At 39.1% G+C, this 15,782-nt stretch overlaps 1 protein-coding gene across 1 annotated transcript; it reads left to right on the top strand.

Annotated features, from left to right (window-relative positions):
* The first annotated feature begins 6,608 nt into the window (after window positions 1–6,608).
* brdt (bromodomain, testis-specific) lies at window positions 6,609–15,509 on the top strand. The gene is made up of 18 exons (XM_070908367.1): window positions 6,609–6,734; window positions 7,021–7,159; window positions 7,350–7,471; window positions 7,838–8,188; window positions 8,270–8,398; window positions 9,519–9,704; window positions 9,807–9,988; window positions 10,109–10,398; window positions 10,492–10,605; window positions 10,695–10,838; window positions 12,348–12,403; window positions 12,507–12,687; window positions 13,300–13,370; window positions 13,840–13,903; window positions 13,997–14,103; window positions 14,733–14,923; window positions 15,077–15,308; window positions 15,408–15,509. The coding sequence occupies exons 1-18, from the start codon at window positions 6,624–6,626 to the stop codon at window positions 15,471–15,473; spliced, it is 2,736 nt and encodes a 911-aa protein (XP_070764468.1). The 5' UTR covers window positions 6,609–6,623; the 3' UTR covers window positions 15,474–15,509.
* The last annotated feature ends 273 nt before the right edge of the window (window positions 15,510–15,782 follow it).

Below are 15,782 nucleotides of genomic sequence, written 5' to 3'. Positions count from 1 at the left end.
ATGCAATGTAAAGTAATTATTTGGTAAACACAAATATGCGGATTCTGTTGCCCTCTTATGGATGATGTAGACCAAGGTAATCCTCAGGCAGAGAGGCCCGCTCTGCATATTTGTTATTAGCTAATATTTACTGAAGGATTCAGACAACTAAAAATGTACGTATTAGTAGTAGAGAGAATTGTGATACTTTACTTAAATAAAAGCAGCAATATCACAATATAAAAGTACTCCATTACAAGTAAAAGCACAATATACTTAAAGTACCAAAAGTAAAAGTACTCATTATGCGGCAATATATATATATACAATACTTGAGTAAATGTACTTACATTCTACCTCTGAGTAGTAGTAGTAGTATGTGTAAACTGTGCTTGTTCCCTCACTTGGTTTGAGTTTATATTTATTCATTCAAAAACAAATACTCCTCACATTTGAATCATCAGGGGGCTGAGCCTTTTCCTATATGACCTCCTCCCTTCTGAACAAGCTTCCTGTCATTGTCAGGGGAACAGACACTGTGTCAGTATTTATGGTCTGACTCAAAACTCATTTAGGACTTCTGACCATCTGAGTGACCGCCCATTCCTTTCACTTTCTAAATGTCCCTGCACTTTGTCTTTTAGTTACTGTGCTGGTACTGTAGACTCCCATGTTGCATCTGGGCCTCATCTCCTTAAATGTATCTTTACTGCTCTTCACCTCCGATATTGCATGAAAAACTGAAGTGCTTTACTATAATACAGCACTAAATATTACTGTAGGAATATTAGGGGTTATTGCAGGAACTGTGGATGACCTGTAGCATGCTGTGTAGAACAATTTACAACACAGGGGAGGACAGAGATCTCATCAGTTATGTGGGTTAGTTATGGGGCCTATCACAATTAATCCCATCATTTCCCTTGAACATGCAAAGATGAAGAGTTGGTCCTTGGATTTAACAGTCTAAACCCTTCATAACAGAGTCCACACAACTTACTGTGTTTGCTATCAGGAGTGAAATAACATTATGTCACATCACAATACAATTTCACTTGTTTATAAAAAAAAAAACTGCTAATATTTCAATCAGTCACTTTTGGATATCAAAAACACAAACCACAACAACATTCAACACTTCTGCCACCAAATCTCCCTCTTTTGGAGGATTGTTTAAACCCCACATATATTCTCATGGCTCCATCTTGTGGACAAAAGTTGTAAATGATGGTAGTGAAGAAGAACATATAAATTTAAAGGCCTGTAATTTATGAGTTAAAATATTTTGTTTTATTAATGTTTTTATTTGGGGGGGGGGTTACAGAAAAACGTCCTATCCTACTGCTGGAAATATGTTCTGCCCTGATCTTTGAAGTTAAAGATAATCATTTTGATGAACACTAAAATGTTTTGAATAAGACGTACAGAATCTAGCATTTTAGAGACCACTTCATTTATGTTGAGACCACAACTACTAGCCTAAATGTGTTTAAATTATAGTCATTAGTATATGATTAAAGCTCATTAAGTATCCCTTGTCTTCTTACAGGGCTTGGGCTGGGTCATATACACATATAAATATCTTAGTATGATTTTCATAGTATCAATATTGCCAGTCCATGCTAATTAAGATTCATAAGACAGTTATTTCATTGAAACGTTGCCTTCAAGTTGTATTCCATCGTGAGCACAATAAAAGTAATCTAAATGAATTGGTGGGCTACAGACACCAAACCCTGGCTGAGCTGGTCAGGATTTCTTCCGAATTTGCAGTTCACAGGAAGTAAACGTATGTCTACTTCGAGTGACCCTGGTAAAGTCCAACTTCGACCCACTCACTTTAATACTCTGAACTCTCTCCGCTCTATACTAACAGAAAGTCTCATTCAGACATTTGTGATTCTGCATGTCGGTCATATTAATTCAGTCTTTTTGTAATTCCCAGATTAACAGTCCCGGGGGAAAAAAACATCTGCTCTGCAAAGCAGTGATCTCTGGAGCCAGGGAGATGTTACACAAGTATTTTATTGCTTACAACGTGTACTTTTCTATAATCTGTAAAATGGAAACCTAATCGTGGAATCACAACAATTAATATAGCATTTGTTTTTCCTTGTAGAAAGGTGTTGGTGGTTTTTAATTTGTTCAATGAAACTACGTTTTCCGCTTCTGGATCAGCACTCGAAATCACCGCTCCGCCCAGATTCCAGTTTTCCGTTCCTGTCGATCCGTACGACACATTATCCCCTCTATAGCGGTCACAGAAACATCGCCGTCCCTTGCAGACAGGCAGTCAAACGAGTGACATTATTTACAGAGGGTTTGGTGACTTTGCACTGATCAGTCAGCATTCTTATCGATTGATAATCCTCCGGGATCCTCCCGTGACACCGAGTTGCCATTTTGTTTGCTAAATTCTTTACCTAGCGTTAATGCTTTTTAAAACCCCAGGTAGCTAGCTACCAATTTGCAGGAGACAGTGGAGGGTTGCATGAAATAAATTGTTTCGAGCGGCTTTTCTCTGCAGAAAAGCAAACTAACACGTGTAAGTAGAGTTTTGACCAATCAGTTCTAGAGGCTCGAGCAGAGGGGTATAAATTTGAGGCGGTTGCCGTAAAGACGTCTGCCACTGAAGAGTTGAACGCAAGAGCCAGTGATATCTCGTAAGGTAATGCTAGCACGGTAATGCTTACTAAGTACTATGTTTTCCAAACGTAAACCTGTGTCAAGGTAGTCGACGTAATACTGCTAATGAGTGACATGTGTGAGGAAGCGGACATGAGTTGGCAAGGAGCCCTTAGCGTTAACGCAACATCTTAACAGCTAACGCTAGCTAGATGTTAGCTATGCTACAAGCTTGCGTGAAGCCAATCTTAAGTGAAAATGTACCTGATTAACGTGCTGCATTATTCCGGTAACATGTAACTGAGTTACAAATGACGGAAAGGTTAAAATAGCTTGTACTTGCTGCCTGCTAGCTAGCTAGCTACCAAGCAGACTAAAGTGGCTATAGTCGCCTGGCAACGTTAGCATTTTCCAGCATTTTTCAGAATTGCTAATGTCACTGCGTAGGTTAACATTGCGTCATTTACATAATTCGTCGGACGAATTTTGAAGCTACTGAAATTTAAAAGCGAAGCCCCGACAAGTAAGTTATGTCGCTTCACAGCCTTCTCATTTACCATGTTAACGTGCTCTCGGCAATGTGGAAGCTAGCTTATGTGAGTTGCTAAACCAACCGGTGGGCGTGGTAGTGGCTTCACGTGTTGGCCCGAGCACTGTCAACAGTGCAGCGTGCACCCATGCTTTCTGTTCAAAACGATGCGCAACATTTGAAAAGCCACAAAGTAAAGCCTTAAATTGGGTGTCAGGTTGACCTCAAGAGAATTCATCCAGGCTTTCAACACATCAGTGTTTAATAGACGTTGATATGTTTTATGTTAGTCTCAGCTGAATGTTTAAGAAATTGGTATCAAATTGAGTTTTTTTTTTTGTTTAAATAGTGCGGTACAGCATTTAAAACTCGGAAGCAGGTGAAGTTATCGCACATTTTCATTATAGCATGTAACGTTACTAGGGGACAAACGGATTGATTTAAATCTGAATGTAACCAGTCACATACTTTAGTGTGTGTATGCAGTAATGGCTGCTATTATAAATGGGAAGCTGGATACGGTTTTAAAGACACGAGGAGGAGTTGTTTTTCTTCTGACACGACTCCTTTATCCTAGTTTTAAATTTAAATGTTTGTCCAGATTATTACCTTTGCTTTGACACAGAGGGCCCGGTTTTGTCGGCTGTTTGTGGTTTTGATAATATAATGCAACAGTTTGCACTCTTGTGTTTCCAAACGGCCAAACAACAGAACTGGGCTGTTTATAATTAAATGTCAACTGTGGAATAGTTGGTTGTCTTCAAGACAGCTGCCACAGCAATGTTCATAATTTTGGCATGGATATCATATTTAATGGCAGATATGCAGACCTTTCTGTGGATGAAGTCACCAATCTGAGTGTGCTGAAGCTTTCTACGTTACTACGGCATCCCTGATGAATTTCTTTGTCTACTAATGGATATTTTACATTGTTCAGAGTCTGCCGAAGCCTACCTCTTGACTACAACAAATATTTTGTGGCAGCCATCTGGATGTGTATCAAGATAGATGACCTTGAAAGTGTATTTTTGCAATTAATTTCTTGACTTTGTATGGTTGAAACAGTTGGTATATTGATTCTTTGCCTGGAAGTGGAGTCGAACACCGTTTCCATTTACTAAGTTTCATTATGTTTTGAATATTGGACATTAAGTTATTCACAGTGATCTAAGGATCATTTGTTTGATCTGGATGGTTGTTTGTCAAACAACAAACAACCATTTGCATGCCATGCTTTTACAGTAGGGTAGTGTTGCATCTTAACATAGTTTTGTTTGCAACTATTTAAACTGTCTTATTCATTATTTATCAATTATGTTTTCAATTATTTATCTTTTTGTCTATGCCTTTACAATTATTGGCGCCCCAAATTATGGCAAATTGCTTTCCTGACCAGTAGTCAGGTAACAGATATTTATATTAGATTTTTCCTTACAGTGATATGAAATGCATAAAAGCAGACCAGTGAATTCATTGCAATATTATTTGATGAAACTGATTTATTAAATCATATAAATTACATGATAAATTGATTCAGCTGTAGTATGTCCAAAAATATGACTATGCTTTCTGTATGAAATAATTGTGAATGTCCCCAGTCTTGAATTAAATAACTCATTACCAGGTCATTGTGATAGCAATATGTAGGAGACGGAGGAGCTCATCCTTTAGTTGCGGAAATGTGGGCCATATGTTACTTTAAATTAACTTTGCACGTATATACACCCGTCAAAAATATGATGCGCTGGATTTTACTGGCTTTATTCATGTATGGAAGTATTTTCTTTGTCGTCTTTTAAAAAATAAAATGGAAACAAACCGAACTTGTAATGTAAATTTATTTGGGTTGGGTTTCAAATGAAAATTGGGTATGTGTGACAAAATATCTTTTAGAAAAGATTATTATGATCTGCTTGGCTATTTGGATCATTAACCTTTTAATATATAGTTAAGTTATAACAAACTCTCAGGCTATTTCATGAGTTTTAAGGGTCTTTGTTGAACAACAAACTTCAACTTTCCAAAATGTTAAATTTTTTCTCTTGCAACTGTGCAACAAGTTGTACTTAAGAGTATACACAAAACATCCTTCAGGCATTTTTTGACCCAATTTTGCTTATTTGACATAATTCTATATTACAGTGTTTATGGGGCATTCTGTCAGTTAGTAGGGCAATGTGAATCCTTTTGTTACTGTTTTAATACTTAAGACCTTTTGAAATAATGAGTGTTAGAAACGTGCACCTATAATGGTCTAATTCTTTTTTTCTTTTCTTTTTTTTGCTGAGCTAAAATACTGAATGGAACAATTTCTGAGATATGCTGTAGGTGGCAATGTTACCCATGGTTAGCAGGAAAGATTCCTGTCTTAAGAGGGTTGATCTTCCTTTGACTGGCATTTTAAATATATATGTGGATTAGTATACATTTGATGTCACACAGAAAATACTTGGAACATAAGTTAATGGTTGATTTTGGTCTCTTCAAGGGATTTGTTGACAATAAGACAAACATGGAAGTTTCACACTCTCAGTACATTTTGTGTTTAATGATAGAAGTTGTGGAAGGAATATGATCCTACCAAAGCAGCCACACTGACACTATTTTAAAGGGAAGCTCTACTGATTTTACACATCAAAGGCCTTACAGGTTTTGGGGAACATTGCATATGTGGAAAAAGTTGTATCAAGCCTTCTGTGGCTCCAGAGGGAGCTGTGCCAAATCTAATAAATTGCAGCGCCTCATCTCTGCTTGAGGCTAGCAGCTCAAGGCTACATTAGCAGCTACTAGCATTACCTAACCGAATGTCAGTTGCATTGTGGATGGTGTAGGCACCAGGTTTAAGAGTGTCAGATGTAAGACATACAGACAGAATAGTGTTCAGCATTGATGTGGTGTCAAGGTGAGACTGTGACCAAATTACTTTGTTTTTTTTCAAAATGTCATCCTTATTTACCTTTTTACTGAAGCACTGGAAACTACTCTTCACTCCTTGTTTAGGAAAACGTGTGATGAGCACTAAGTTGCAGCAAAGTATACCAAAGACAGTTTCCTCCTTCATGGCCTTTGGACAACGCAATGTCCGACGTGAAAGTCTGTCCCACTGTGAGTGGAAATCCCCCTCCGCCGGAGGTCATAAATCCCAAGAAGCCTGGACGTGTAACTAACCAGCTGCAGTATCTGGAGAAGGTGGTGATCAAAGCTATATGGAGGCATAACTTTTCGTGGCCCTTTCGCCAGCCAGTTGATGCAGTGGCCCTGCGTCTCCCAGTAAGTAATTGCAATCGTAGCATTACAGCCCACCTCTAAAATGTGTTGTTAAACTGTAGTATTTCAACCTAAAATTAGGTGCATCCAACAGACTTTGTCTTGGTGGATAAGTTCTATTAGACTGCAATGTGGGAAGGAAAGACGTAGTGGCGCATACGTGGTGCATTCATGCAAGTGTTTTGTTGTCTTTCAGGATTATTATACAATTATTACAAATCCTATGGATCTGAATACTATTAAGAAGCGACTACAGAACAAATATTACTGGGAAGCACTTGAGTGTATACAAGACTTCAACACCATGTTCACCAACTGCTATGTGTACAATCGGGTAAGAGAATACCATTTGTGGTGCTGTGTAACATGTACGACTGCAATGTGCATTTCAAACTGCCCACACAGAAATTAGCTAGACTTGCAAAAGTAAGTCTGTGAACTGATATAATGTCCACTGAGCCCTGTTGCTGTTTTATCGTACTGTAATGCAAACAAGGTAGTTCACATTCACCTACTCAGCCTGGCATTTTGTTTTGTAGGCTATTGCAGTGCTGAAGATTCTTGAAGTGTTTCTGCACTTTAAAGGAGTGCTTTTACTATAATACATATTCTTTCCACAGCCTGGAGATGACATTGTTTTCATGGCACAGACCCTGGAGAAGCTTTTTTTGCACAAAGTGTCCCAGATGCCTAAGGAAGAGTGTGACGTTACAGCAATCACTACGAAGGAACCAGTGAAAGGGAGACAGTCGAATGCAGGTATCTTGCACAACAACAGCCCCTCAAGATGTGTGGTCCAATATTGCATATGTATATAACACCAACAAATATTGCCACGTTAGAACTTAACAGTAACGTCCTTTGAACAGTAATTGTGCTGCCTAATTTCACCGTTTTAAAAAGGTATCTGATTCTTGTGCATGTATTGTCTTGACCTCCTGCCATCCAGGTGCAATAAAGCAGAGATCCCTTGTGTCAGAAGTTGTTCTCCAGCAGACAGTGACAGTCATTCCTCCTGATGTGCCTCAGTTCATCCCACCCATCCAGCTCTCTGCACAAATTGATGCAACGGTAAGTATTCGTTTGGTTGAAAGCAACTTGCACAGTATACATACTGACTTTAGATCATGAAATCAACTGTCAAAGAGGCTATCAAGATGTGTTGACAGGAAAATCTATTTTTTCCCATTTTTATAAAAATAAATGTTTTCATCAAACACTGCATTCATACCACACTACTAAAAACAAACTACAAACTTGAATCATTCATGGCATTGTGGCCAAATACTAATGTTAAATCACATTGCAACATCCATACCCTGTGTTTGTGCCTTGAAAAATGCAAAAGACATATAGATTCTTTGTCCCACCGCTTTGTCTAACTTGAGGTTATGTAGTGATTTACTGTTTATGTGCAACCTTTTTCTAAATATTCAGATTAAAAAAGGTTTTAAGAGGAAAGCAGACCCCCCAACCTCCAGTACCTCAGTGATCACCAGCAGTGAGGTATCCCCTGCTGAGGATCATTCAGCACCCTGTACATTACTCTCCAGGAGAGGCAGTGGGAGACCCATTAAACCTCCTAAGAAAGACTTGCCTGTCTTTGAGGGCAAGAAGGTCAGACTGCCTGAGCAGCTCAGGTACTGCAATGATATCCTGAAGGAGATGCTCTCAAAGAGACACTACGCACATGCATGGCCCTTTTACACCCCTGTTGATGCGGTTGCTTTGGGCTTACACGACTACCATGACATCATCAAGCAGCCTATGGACCTGAGCACCATCAGGGTAAGATAATCAGAGTATAATTTTATTATTTTCAATACAAGCCAGACCAGTTTTCCTGACATAAAGTGTTATTTCCTCCAGAAAAAGATGGATCAACGAGAGTATGCAAATGCCAAGGAATTTGCTGCTGATGTCCGACTGATGTTCTCCAACTGTTACAAATACAATCCACCTTCGCATGAGGTGGTCTACATGGCAAGAAAACTGCAGGTATAGATTTTTTTTTCTTCTAATCAGTATGGAAATATTTAAAGGTATCATGTGTTATGTTTATATTTACTGTTTCCCACCAGGCGTTGTGCCTATCCTTAAGGCCAAAAATAATTTGAATTTGAAAACCTACATTTTTTACATCTATGTGTGCACCTGTGAAATAGGAAAAAAAGACACAAACATTTTCACTATTTTAGCCGCCCATGCACAGGGTTCGTACAAAGTCTAGGAATGTGCTTGCATTTGAATATACTGAAAAATGCTTAATTTTAAACATAATCTGGTGTTTCATCTACACTATCACTCATGTAAACCAAAAATCTTCATATTTCAAATGAAACAATCCCATCGTCATATTTGTTTGTTTGTCTCCTGGCATCTCAGCAAGAATTAAATACTCTTGGTCAAAACATACAATCAAAGTTAATGGCATCAGCTTGTTAAATCAACGGAGTGACAATATACATTGCAGTGGTTATAAAGGAATTATGTAAACTCAATTTTATAGTGCATTTATAGTAACAATTTAGATGTGATGAGAAAGGCTGGACATTTTTGGTTTAGGTACCTTGAAAGTGCTTGAATTTTACTCTTAAAAAGCTTTACGAACCCTGCGTGCAGTATGTAAATATGGATATCATTACGTGAATATGGTCACTGTTTATGTGTTCGATTCTTTGCAACACTGTGTAATATGGATTGGTTCTAGTGTTGGGTCATATCACAGCTGGCAGATGTGAACACAAAGGGTTACAATAAACAAAGGGTCAGAAATGGATTGGGCTCTACAGTATATAACTAATACTAGTAAATTACAAAATACATTGACATGCTCCTGTACCGATTGTGTAGCTTGACCTATGCCAGTGATTCCCAGACTTCCTCTGCAGGACCCCTCCTTTTGTAGAAATATTTCAACCTCCCCCAATATGCACCCCCATAAACACGCTATCAGACACAAGATTTGCTTACAAAAATCTGTAGAATTTAGGGCATTATTTTGGGCCCCCCAGTTAGGGAACCACTGACCTAGGCCATCCCGAAGATGAAGCATCAGTATCTGTCTTATAATTTATGTTACTACTGCTAAAAAAAAGATTTGTGTTTGTGTCAACAGGAAGTTTTTGAGGCCAGATATCTGAAGGTTTCCCAAGAAGCAGAGAGTTGTTCCATACCTCACAAGGGAAAAGGAGACAGAGTTGGAAGCCTGTCAACCTCAGCAAGTTCTGAAAGTGAAAGCTCCTCAGAGGCAGAGAATCCATCAGAAGAGGTGGCTACGCAGCTGGCCAATCTAAAGGATCGGGTTGGTATATATACATGCCAGTAACGGTGCAAATGGCTTTTGAGAAGTTATTCACTTCGGTGCATTTGACCTAATCGTCTCATTAATGGCTGGCTTTCTCAGTTGAAAGCTGTCAGCGATCAGCTGAAGAGACTTACCCAAGAGCCCCTGATGAAACAAAAGAAGAAAGACAAGTTGAAAAAAGAAAAAAGATCCAGAGAAAAGGATATCGCTAGACTAAAGCACAAATCCTTGAAATACAAGTCTCTTGTAGAAAAAATGGCCAACAGCAAGAGTTCTTCTTTGTAAGTGAACCCTGATCTTTTAACATGGTTTATATTTTATACCTAGGACAAGTAATGTTGAACCGAGCGTTCCACAACATGTGCTACTGCTAATCTTAGATGGTTTGTATGTATGTCTAGGCATGGCAAAAGACACAATGTTCATGGAGTGCCTTTAAAATGTGAGGATGAGGTCCCATCAATACCAGTGACTTACCAGGAGAAGAAGCAGCTAAAACTGGACATCGACAAGCTGCCTGGTGACAAACTGGGCAAGTTGGTGAACATCATTCACGCCCGGGAGTCCTGTCTGCGAGATTCCACCCTGGAAGAGATCGAGGTTGATTTTGAAATTCTCAAACCTTCCACACTGAGAGCCCTGCAGAGGTTTGTTGGGGCATGTCTGAGGAAATGCAGTAAGAACATTAGCAGTAAGTACAGCTCAGTCCTGCTTTGCTTTAGTCCCTTTTGTAACTTCTCTTTGCAATGAGAACAGGAGGATTATTATCTCTTCTGTCCCGCAGAAAAAAAGCTGGTGAAGCCAACAGGAGAAAAGCAGACTGGCAAACTAAAGGATGCTGGGAAATCGCAGGTTGCCAGTAAAGAGCAGCACTTGATTAAGAAGAAAAGGCCAGAAAGTAAGAACTGAATATGATTTAACAATGTAATCATCACAGTTACGCTTCCACATGTAAGTGTAAAAATGACAATTTTTTTTTGTTAACAGCTAAAGTTGTGGCGTCTCCTGACCTCAGTTACCCTTCACACCTCAGTGATAGCAGCAGCAGCAGCAGTTCGTCATCCAGCTCTGACAGCAGCAGCAGCAGCGGTAGTCATTCTAGCACTTCTGATAGCAGTGACTCTGAATCAGGTTAGCTGCTCTCCCCTGAGCACTCTGGCCTCACTGACCTTTGATTTACCCCACCCGTCACTTTTTTAAATAAGAGATAAGCTATGGGCACGGTTCACCTGGGTGCCTTTCAACTACGTTTCAAACCCTATTCCTCTTGGTTGCACACCAAATATTAAATTGTTTTATATTTTTGCACATTCATCAGGTGTTTGCTCTTCGTTTATTTCACACACACTTTTTAATAATCTGTCTACATTGAAGAGGTGCACGCGTCTGTCCCACTGATCTCTTACACTATGGTTGTAAAATATTTTGATAGAGCGGTTGTTTTATTGTAGTGGGCATTAAGTCAAGGACATTTGGTAAGTCGAGGCAAAAACTCGTCTCCCTCAGCATCACTGATGGGTGTGGTCAGAAGTACCAACAATGGTGTCACGGTGTCCTGACACTTTCTAGAGAACACTTCTACAGCAGAGTGATAGGTGAACCCGCTGGAAATCAGCTCAAACTAGATTTTTAGCTACTATTAAAGGACATAATCTGTCATAAAACAATACTCACATGGCCACATGTACATTGAAACAGTTTCTGCTCGCTGTAGTCATTCCTTCTGTTTGCACCGGCCTGCAGAGGTCCCCTCCCAACGCACTGCCAATGTAAGTGATCCAGTCCTTGAGAGTTAAGGTCTTCTCAGACGGGGGAGCAACACTCCGCTTGCGTACCCGCTCGGATCAGGGAGATCTCACTGCGCTCCTCGTAAATAGACGAGCAGACAAGTACTAAAGCATTCTTTAGTATTTTGTCCTCTTAGAACAACAACATACCTCCTAGTGGCATTTCTTGCAGTTTACCAAAGTCGTTTTTTACGTCACACACAACCGTGCTCTCTGTAAACCAGTTTTACTGAGTATTCTTCTGTCCTTGAATGGAAAGTTTGTGCAGTCAAACCATGATCAAACCATGGAGAAGCATTCAACTGTGGTACTGTGACCTATTGACAAAAACCAGTATGAGACACCAATGTGTTATTTTTTTCTGTGTATATTTTCCATATACAGTCATTGCTCTGCAGAAACTGTTGTGCTGTTCTAATACAGAGGGAAGAAAATGCATTTTAAACATTTTGTGTAAGGCTGTATGACATTTACATAATTACATAAAAACGAGATCGTGGTAATTTTGGTTGAGTTGGGGCGTGGGCGTGTGTGTAGCAGGTGAGTGGTGCTGTACCGAAAACTAAATGTTTAACAGATCAAGAGGTTCACGTAATAATTTTAGAATCAAAATTGAATGCAAAAGTAAATCTTAATTGTATATTAAGTAGTTCTCTGATTTAACCTATTTATGTTCTTCGGTGTTTGGAAATTGTTGGTTTTTAGAAAGTGGTGTGACTAGCCATTTTGGCAAGGGGTATTGCAATATACAAGATTTAAATGTCATTTTTATTTTATCAAAACAGTTTTGGTGGTAAAAAGGTCTGATGTCCGACTCTGTAGACTGTGAATTATTAACGTGCATGTCTTTCAGTGCCCAAAACAAAGAGGCCGAAAAGCAAAGACTCTTGCCAAAAGATTAAGACGAAGGTAAATACATTCATACGTATTTGCTTACTGTAAATCAAGAGATTCCTGGTAAGATAGCCCTTGATGATTACAATGAAATGTAAGAATGTCATTTCTTCTTAAGTCGAAGGTGACTCGTGCTGCCTGTAGTAAGCAGATATCGGAAACAAAAGATTTGACAAAAGCCTCAGTCCAGACTTGTCAGCCTCCTCTTGCTGTGCAGTCCTCGGTAGAGGAAACCAAAGGCCACCCAACACACCACAGTGCAGACCAGACCTGCGATGAGCTGACTTTATCTCCTCCAGGTACTGCTTACATTTGTCCTTCAACTAAGAGGGGGGGGAAAATGCACATTAATTTCACTTATAGCAATTTACAGGCTCTTTCTGTTAAAACTGTGATTTTCATTAAGAAAATGGACGTCAGTAAGCCTTGTGCGTGGGAAAACTGGGCCACTCTATGCTTCAACTTAATGTCTGTTCAGATGGATATACTGATTATTTTTTCTACATTGTGTCATTCATTCTTTCCCAGCATTTTGAAGCAGTCCCATCCAGCAACCTCTGAAACGTAGTGCGAGACCATCATCAATACCTCCTGTATTCACAGATCAGCTTTGTCAGCTTCTTTAACAAATGCACCTCTTTGAGATTACCAATTCCTCCCCCACTGATGCAGCCTTTTAACATCCAGCCTTGCTCTAACACTGCCCGTTAACCTCAGGCTGCCTGTTCCCCTTTTTAATTGTCCCATATGCTCAGTGTTCATCTCCATCTCATGCTGCTTCTTCCTGCCTTCAGTTGATTTTACTGTACACTAGCCCTTGCTGTATGCTTGTATAAACGCATTAAAGCTCCTTGCCTCTCTTATAGTTATAATGTGTTGAATATCAATCTTTGTCATTTACTGTTTGACAGATTTGTCTGCCCTTTTATCCCCCATGGCATCTCCAGGAGTTTTGCTGGACTGGGCTGCCACCAGATTTGAGGTACTTCTGATGGAACCGTATTGGCTTTGGTTTTTGGTTTAGCTCTGAACTGTACCTTTTTTTATTTATTTATTTATTTATTTTTATTCTTTGTGTATTAGTAAGATCATACTGGTCGGTTTATTTAAAGGTAAAGGTTCTATGTGTAATTTCTGCCTCACTGCTGACCTAATGAATCGTTTTGCTGTGTTATTAACCTAAAACCAATACATTGTGGTAGCATTATCACACAATAAGTTACATTCTCAGAGGCCTTCCTTGGCTGTACTCAAAGAGCAACAAGAAAATGTAAAAGCAACATGACTTCTAGTAGCACTTCCCTAAACCATGTCATCTTCACAATTTTACATCATGTTTTTATGTGTAATATATGATGATCATAGTGTTATTGTATATTTGGACTTCAATGTTTTGAAATGCTGTTAAGGACCGTAAAATTTTAAATGTTGAACTAAATCTCACCTTTCAGCAGGGCCCAGTGCTGTCCCCTCTGAGAGACAGCCCACTGCTGTCCAAAGATGAGACGAGGTCCAGTAAGTCACTAGAAGACCCTTACTTTGACACCACCATTTTTTCAAATTACTAATACTTAAGCAGAGCACTTATTTTTAAAGTAATTCTGCCAGATTTCAGATACCCTGAGGATTTTCCTGACAGTCAGGTGACTGATGTGCCTTACGCCAACACAACAAGCAAATCTGGTGAAGAGGAAAAACCTGAAATTCCTAAAAAGGTTGGCATTGTTTATCTGAGTTTACTATTATTAAAGCGACTTAAGACCTTTTTTCCTGAATTGTTGATAATGATTTTGCAGATCAGGATGGGTATCACCAACAAGGATTCATGCTAAACTGAAGCCGGCTCAGACTACAGGAGTAGTCCAAAATTCCTGTCGTCTGAGCCCAGTTTAAGGAGAAGTTAGTTTTTGTTAAATCAGCACTGTCACACATTTTCAATTTTTTTTTATAATTCAAAACTCTATTTTAGTAAGAGCCACTGATTTGATTAAAGATTATAGCATTTGTTTAAAAATGGTATCCTATAGCTACTTACTATAGGAACAATATATAACTTTTAAAATTCTAAATATCGAAACAATAAAAATATGAATTAACTATAATTAATTGAATGAAATCCATATATACATCATATCAATTCAAACTTACATCTTACAGTTTCTTTTCATCACCAGAGGGCATCAAAGTAATATTCATAGCAACTAAATTTAGTTTAGATGTTTTTCTGCCCTCTAGAGGCCAAAAATCAATAAATGCAACTTTAAAGTTGATCCTAGTTGCTGCCAACCCCTCCCACCACATTTGAAATGGATTGCAGATAAACATGGAAATTTGTCTTCTTTAGGATATTGTTCTGAAAAATGCAGAGTCCTGGGCGAGACTGGCGAGGCAGTCGGTTACTACGGCAATCAAGTCCTCAAAGGAGAGCTTCCAACAGTTTCGTAAGGCTGCCATAGAAAAGGAGGAGCGAGAAAAGGCGCTGAAGAAGAAACAGATGGAAGGAAACAAGGAGAGGGAGGCTCCCGAATCAAGCAGGTATTCGGCGAATGCATCAGATTTGCTTTTAAATTTTAATTTCACAGGATACAATTGCTGCCCTCAGACTATGTTTAAAAGATTCCAAGACCACATTGTTCAGTATAATTCGGAGAGCGACTTCTTGAATTAACAAGGACATTCCCCTTCTAGCTTACCAGGCCCCTGTAAAGCCGAAACAAATCCACAACCTATTAGAGAGGACCCTGATTCACCAGAGAGCATTTGCACAGAGGCTACCTTAGACACCCCTAGAGACTTTGAGCAGCAAAAGCCAAAGTCTCCCATAGAAACACAACCTGCCCAACCAACTGCACAGTCCTTGGTGGACGGGGAAAGAGAGATGGCCCGCAAAAAGGAGCAAGAACGTCGCAGGCGAGAGGCTGTGAGTACTTTCATCCATGTTTTAGTGTTATATCGTTCTGGTATTGATAAAGTGGCATTTTAACAACTGTTGTGCGGTTTTATTTTTCTCTTTTTTTAGATGTCTGGTATTGACATGACTATGCAGCGGGACATCATGACTACGTTTGAGCTTAACCTGGACTAAAAGACAACTTCACATCAACCTTGTGTATGTTCTTGAGACTAAAAAATAAAAAGGTAATTGTGGAAAAAAATAAAAAATAAAACATAAATGGGTCTTAATTTGTATTTGAAACGGTTGATACATGTCTGCACTGATGCACTCTTGAATTTGAGACGATTGGGGTGATGCACTGTCAAAATTCAAACCTGAATCTACCCTTTCATGCATGTTTTTCTGTTCTTTTCACATTTTGGATAAGTCCTCCTGGAGCTGACAGTTGTGTGTGACAAGCTGATTAATGCCTCCATACACTGAAGTTAAAATGCCACC

Source organism: Enoplosus armatus, chromosome 7 (assembly GCF_043641665.1).
Source record: "Enoplosus armatus isolate fEnoArm2 chromosome 7, fEnoArm2.hap1, whole genome shotgun sequence".
NCBI classification, from domain to species: Eukaryota; Metazoa; Chordata; class Actinopteri; order Centrarchiformes; family Enoplosidae; genus Enoplosus; species Enoplosus armatus.
Note: the sequence above shows the minus strand (reverse complement) of the source record. Positions and strands in the feature narration are given on the sequence as shown.

Excerpts from the sequence above, each read along its gene's own strand:
- brdt (XM_070908367.1), top strand. The coding sequence starts at position 6,624 with ATGGATCTGAATACTATTAAGAAGCGACTACAGAACAAATATTACTGG. Across the intron at positions 8,189-8,269 it reads TGGACCTGAGCACCATCAGG|AAAAAGATGGATCAACGAGA; the intron begins GTAAGATAATCA and ends TATTTCCTCCAG. Across the intron at positions 15,309-15,407 it reads AACGTCGCAGGCGAGAGGCT|ATGTCTGGTATTGACATGAC; the intron begins GTGAGTACTTTC and ends CTCTTTTTTTAG.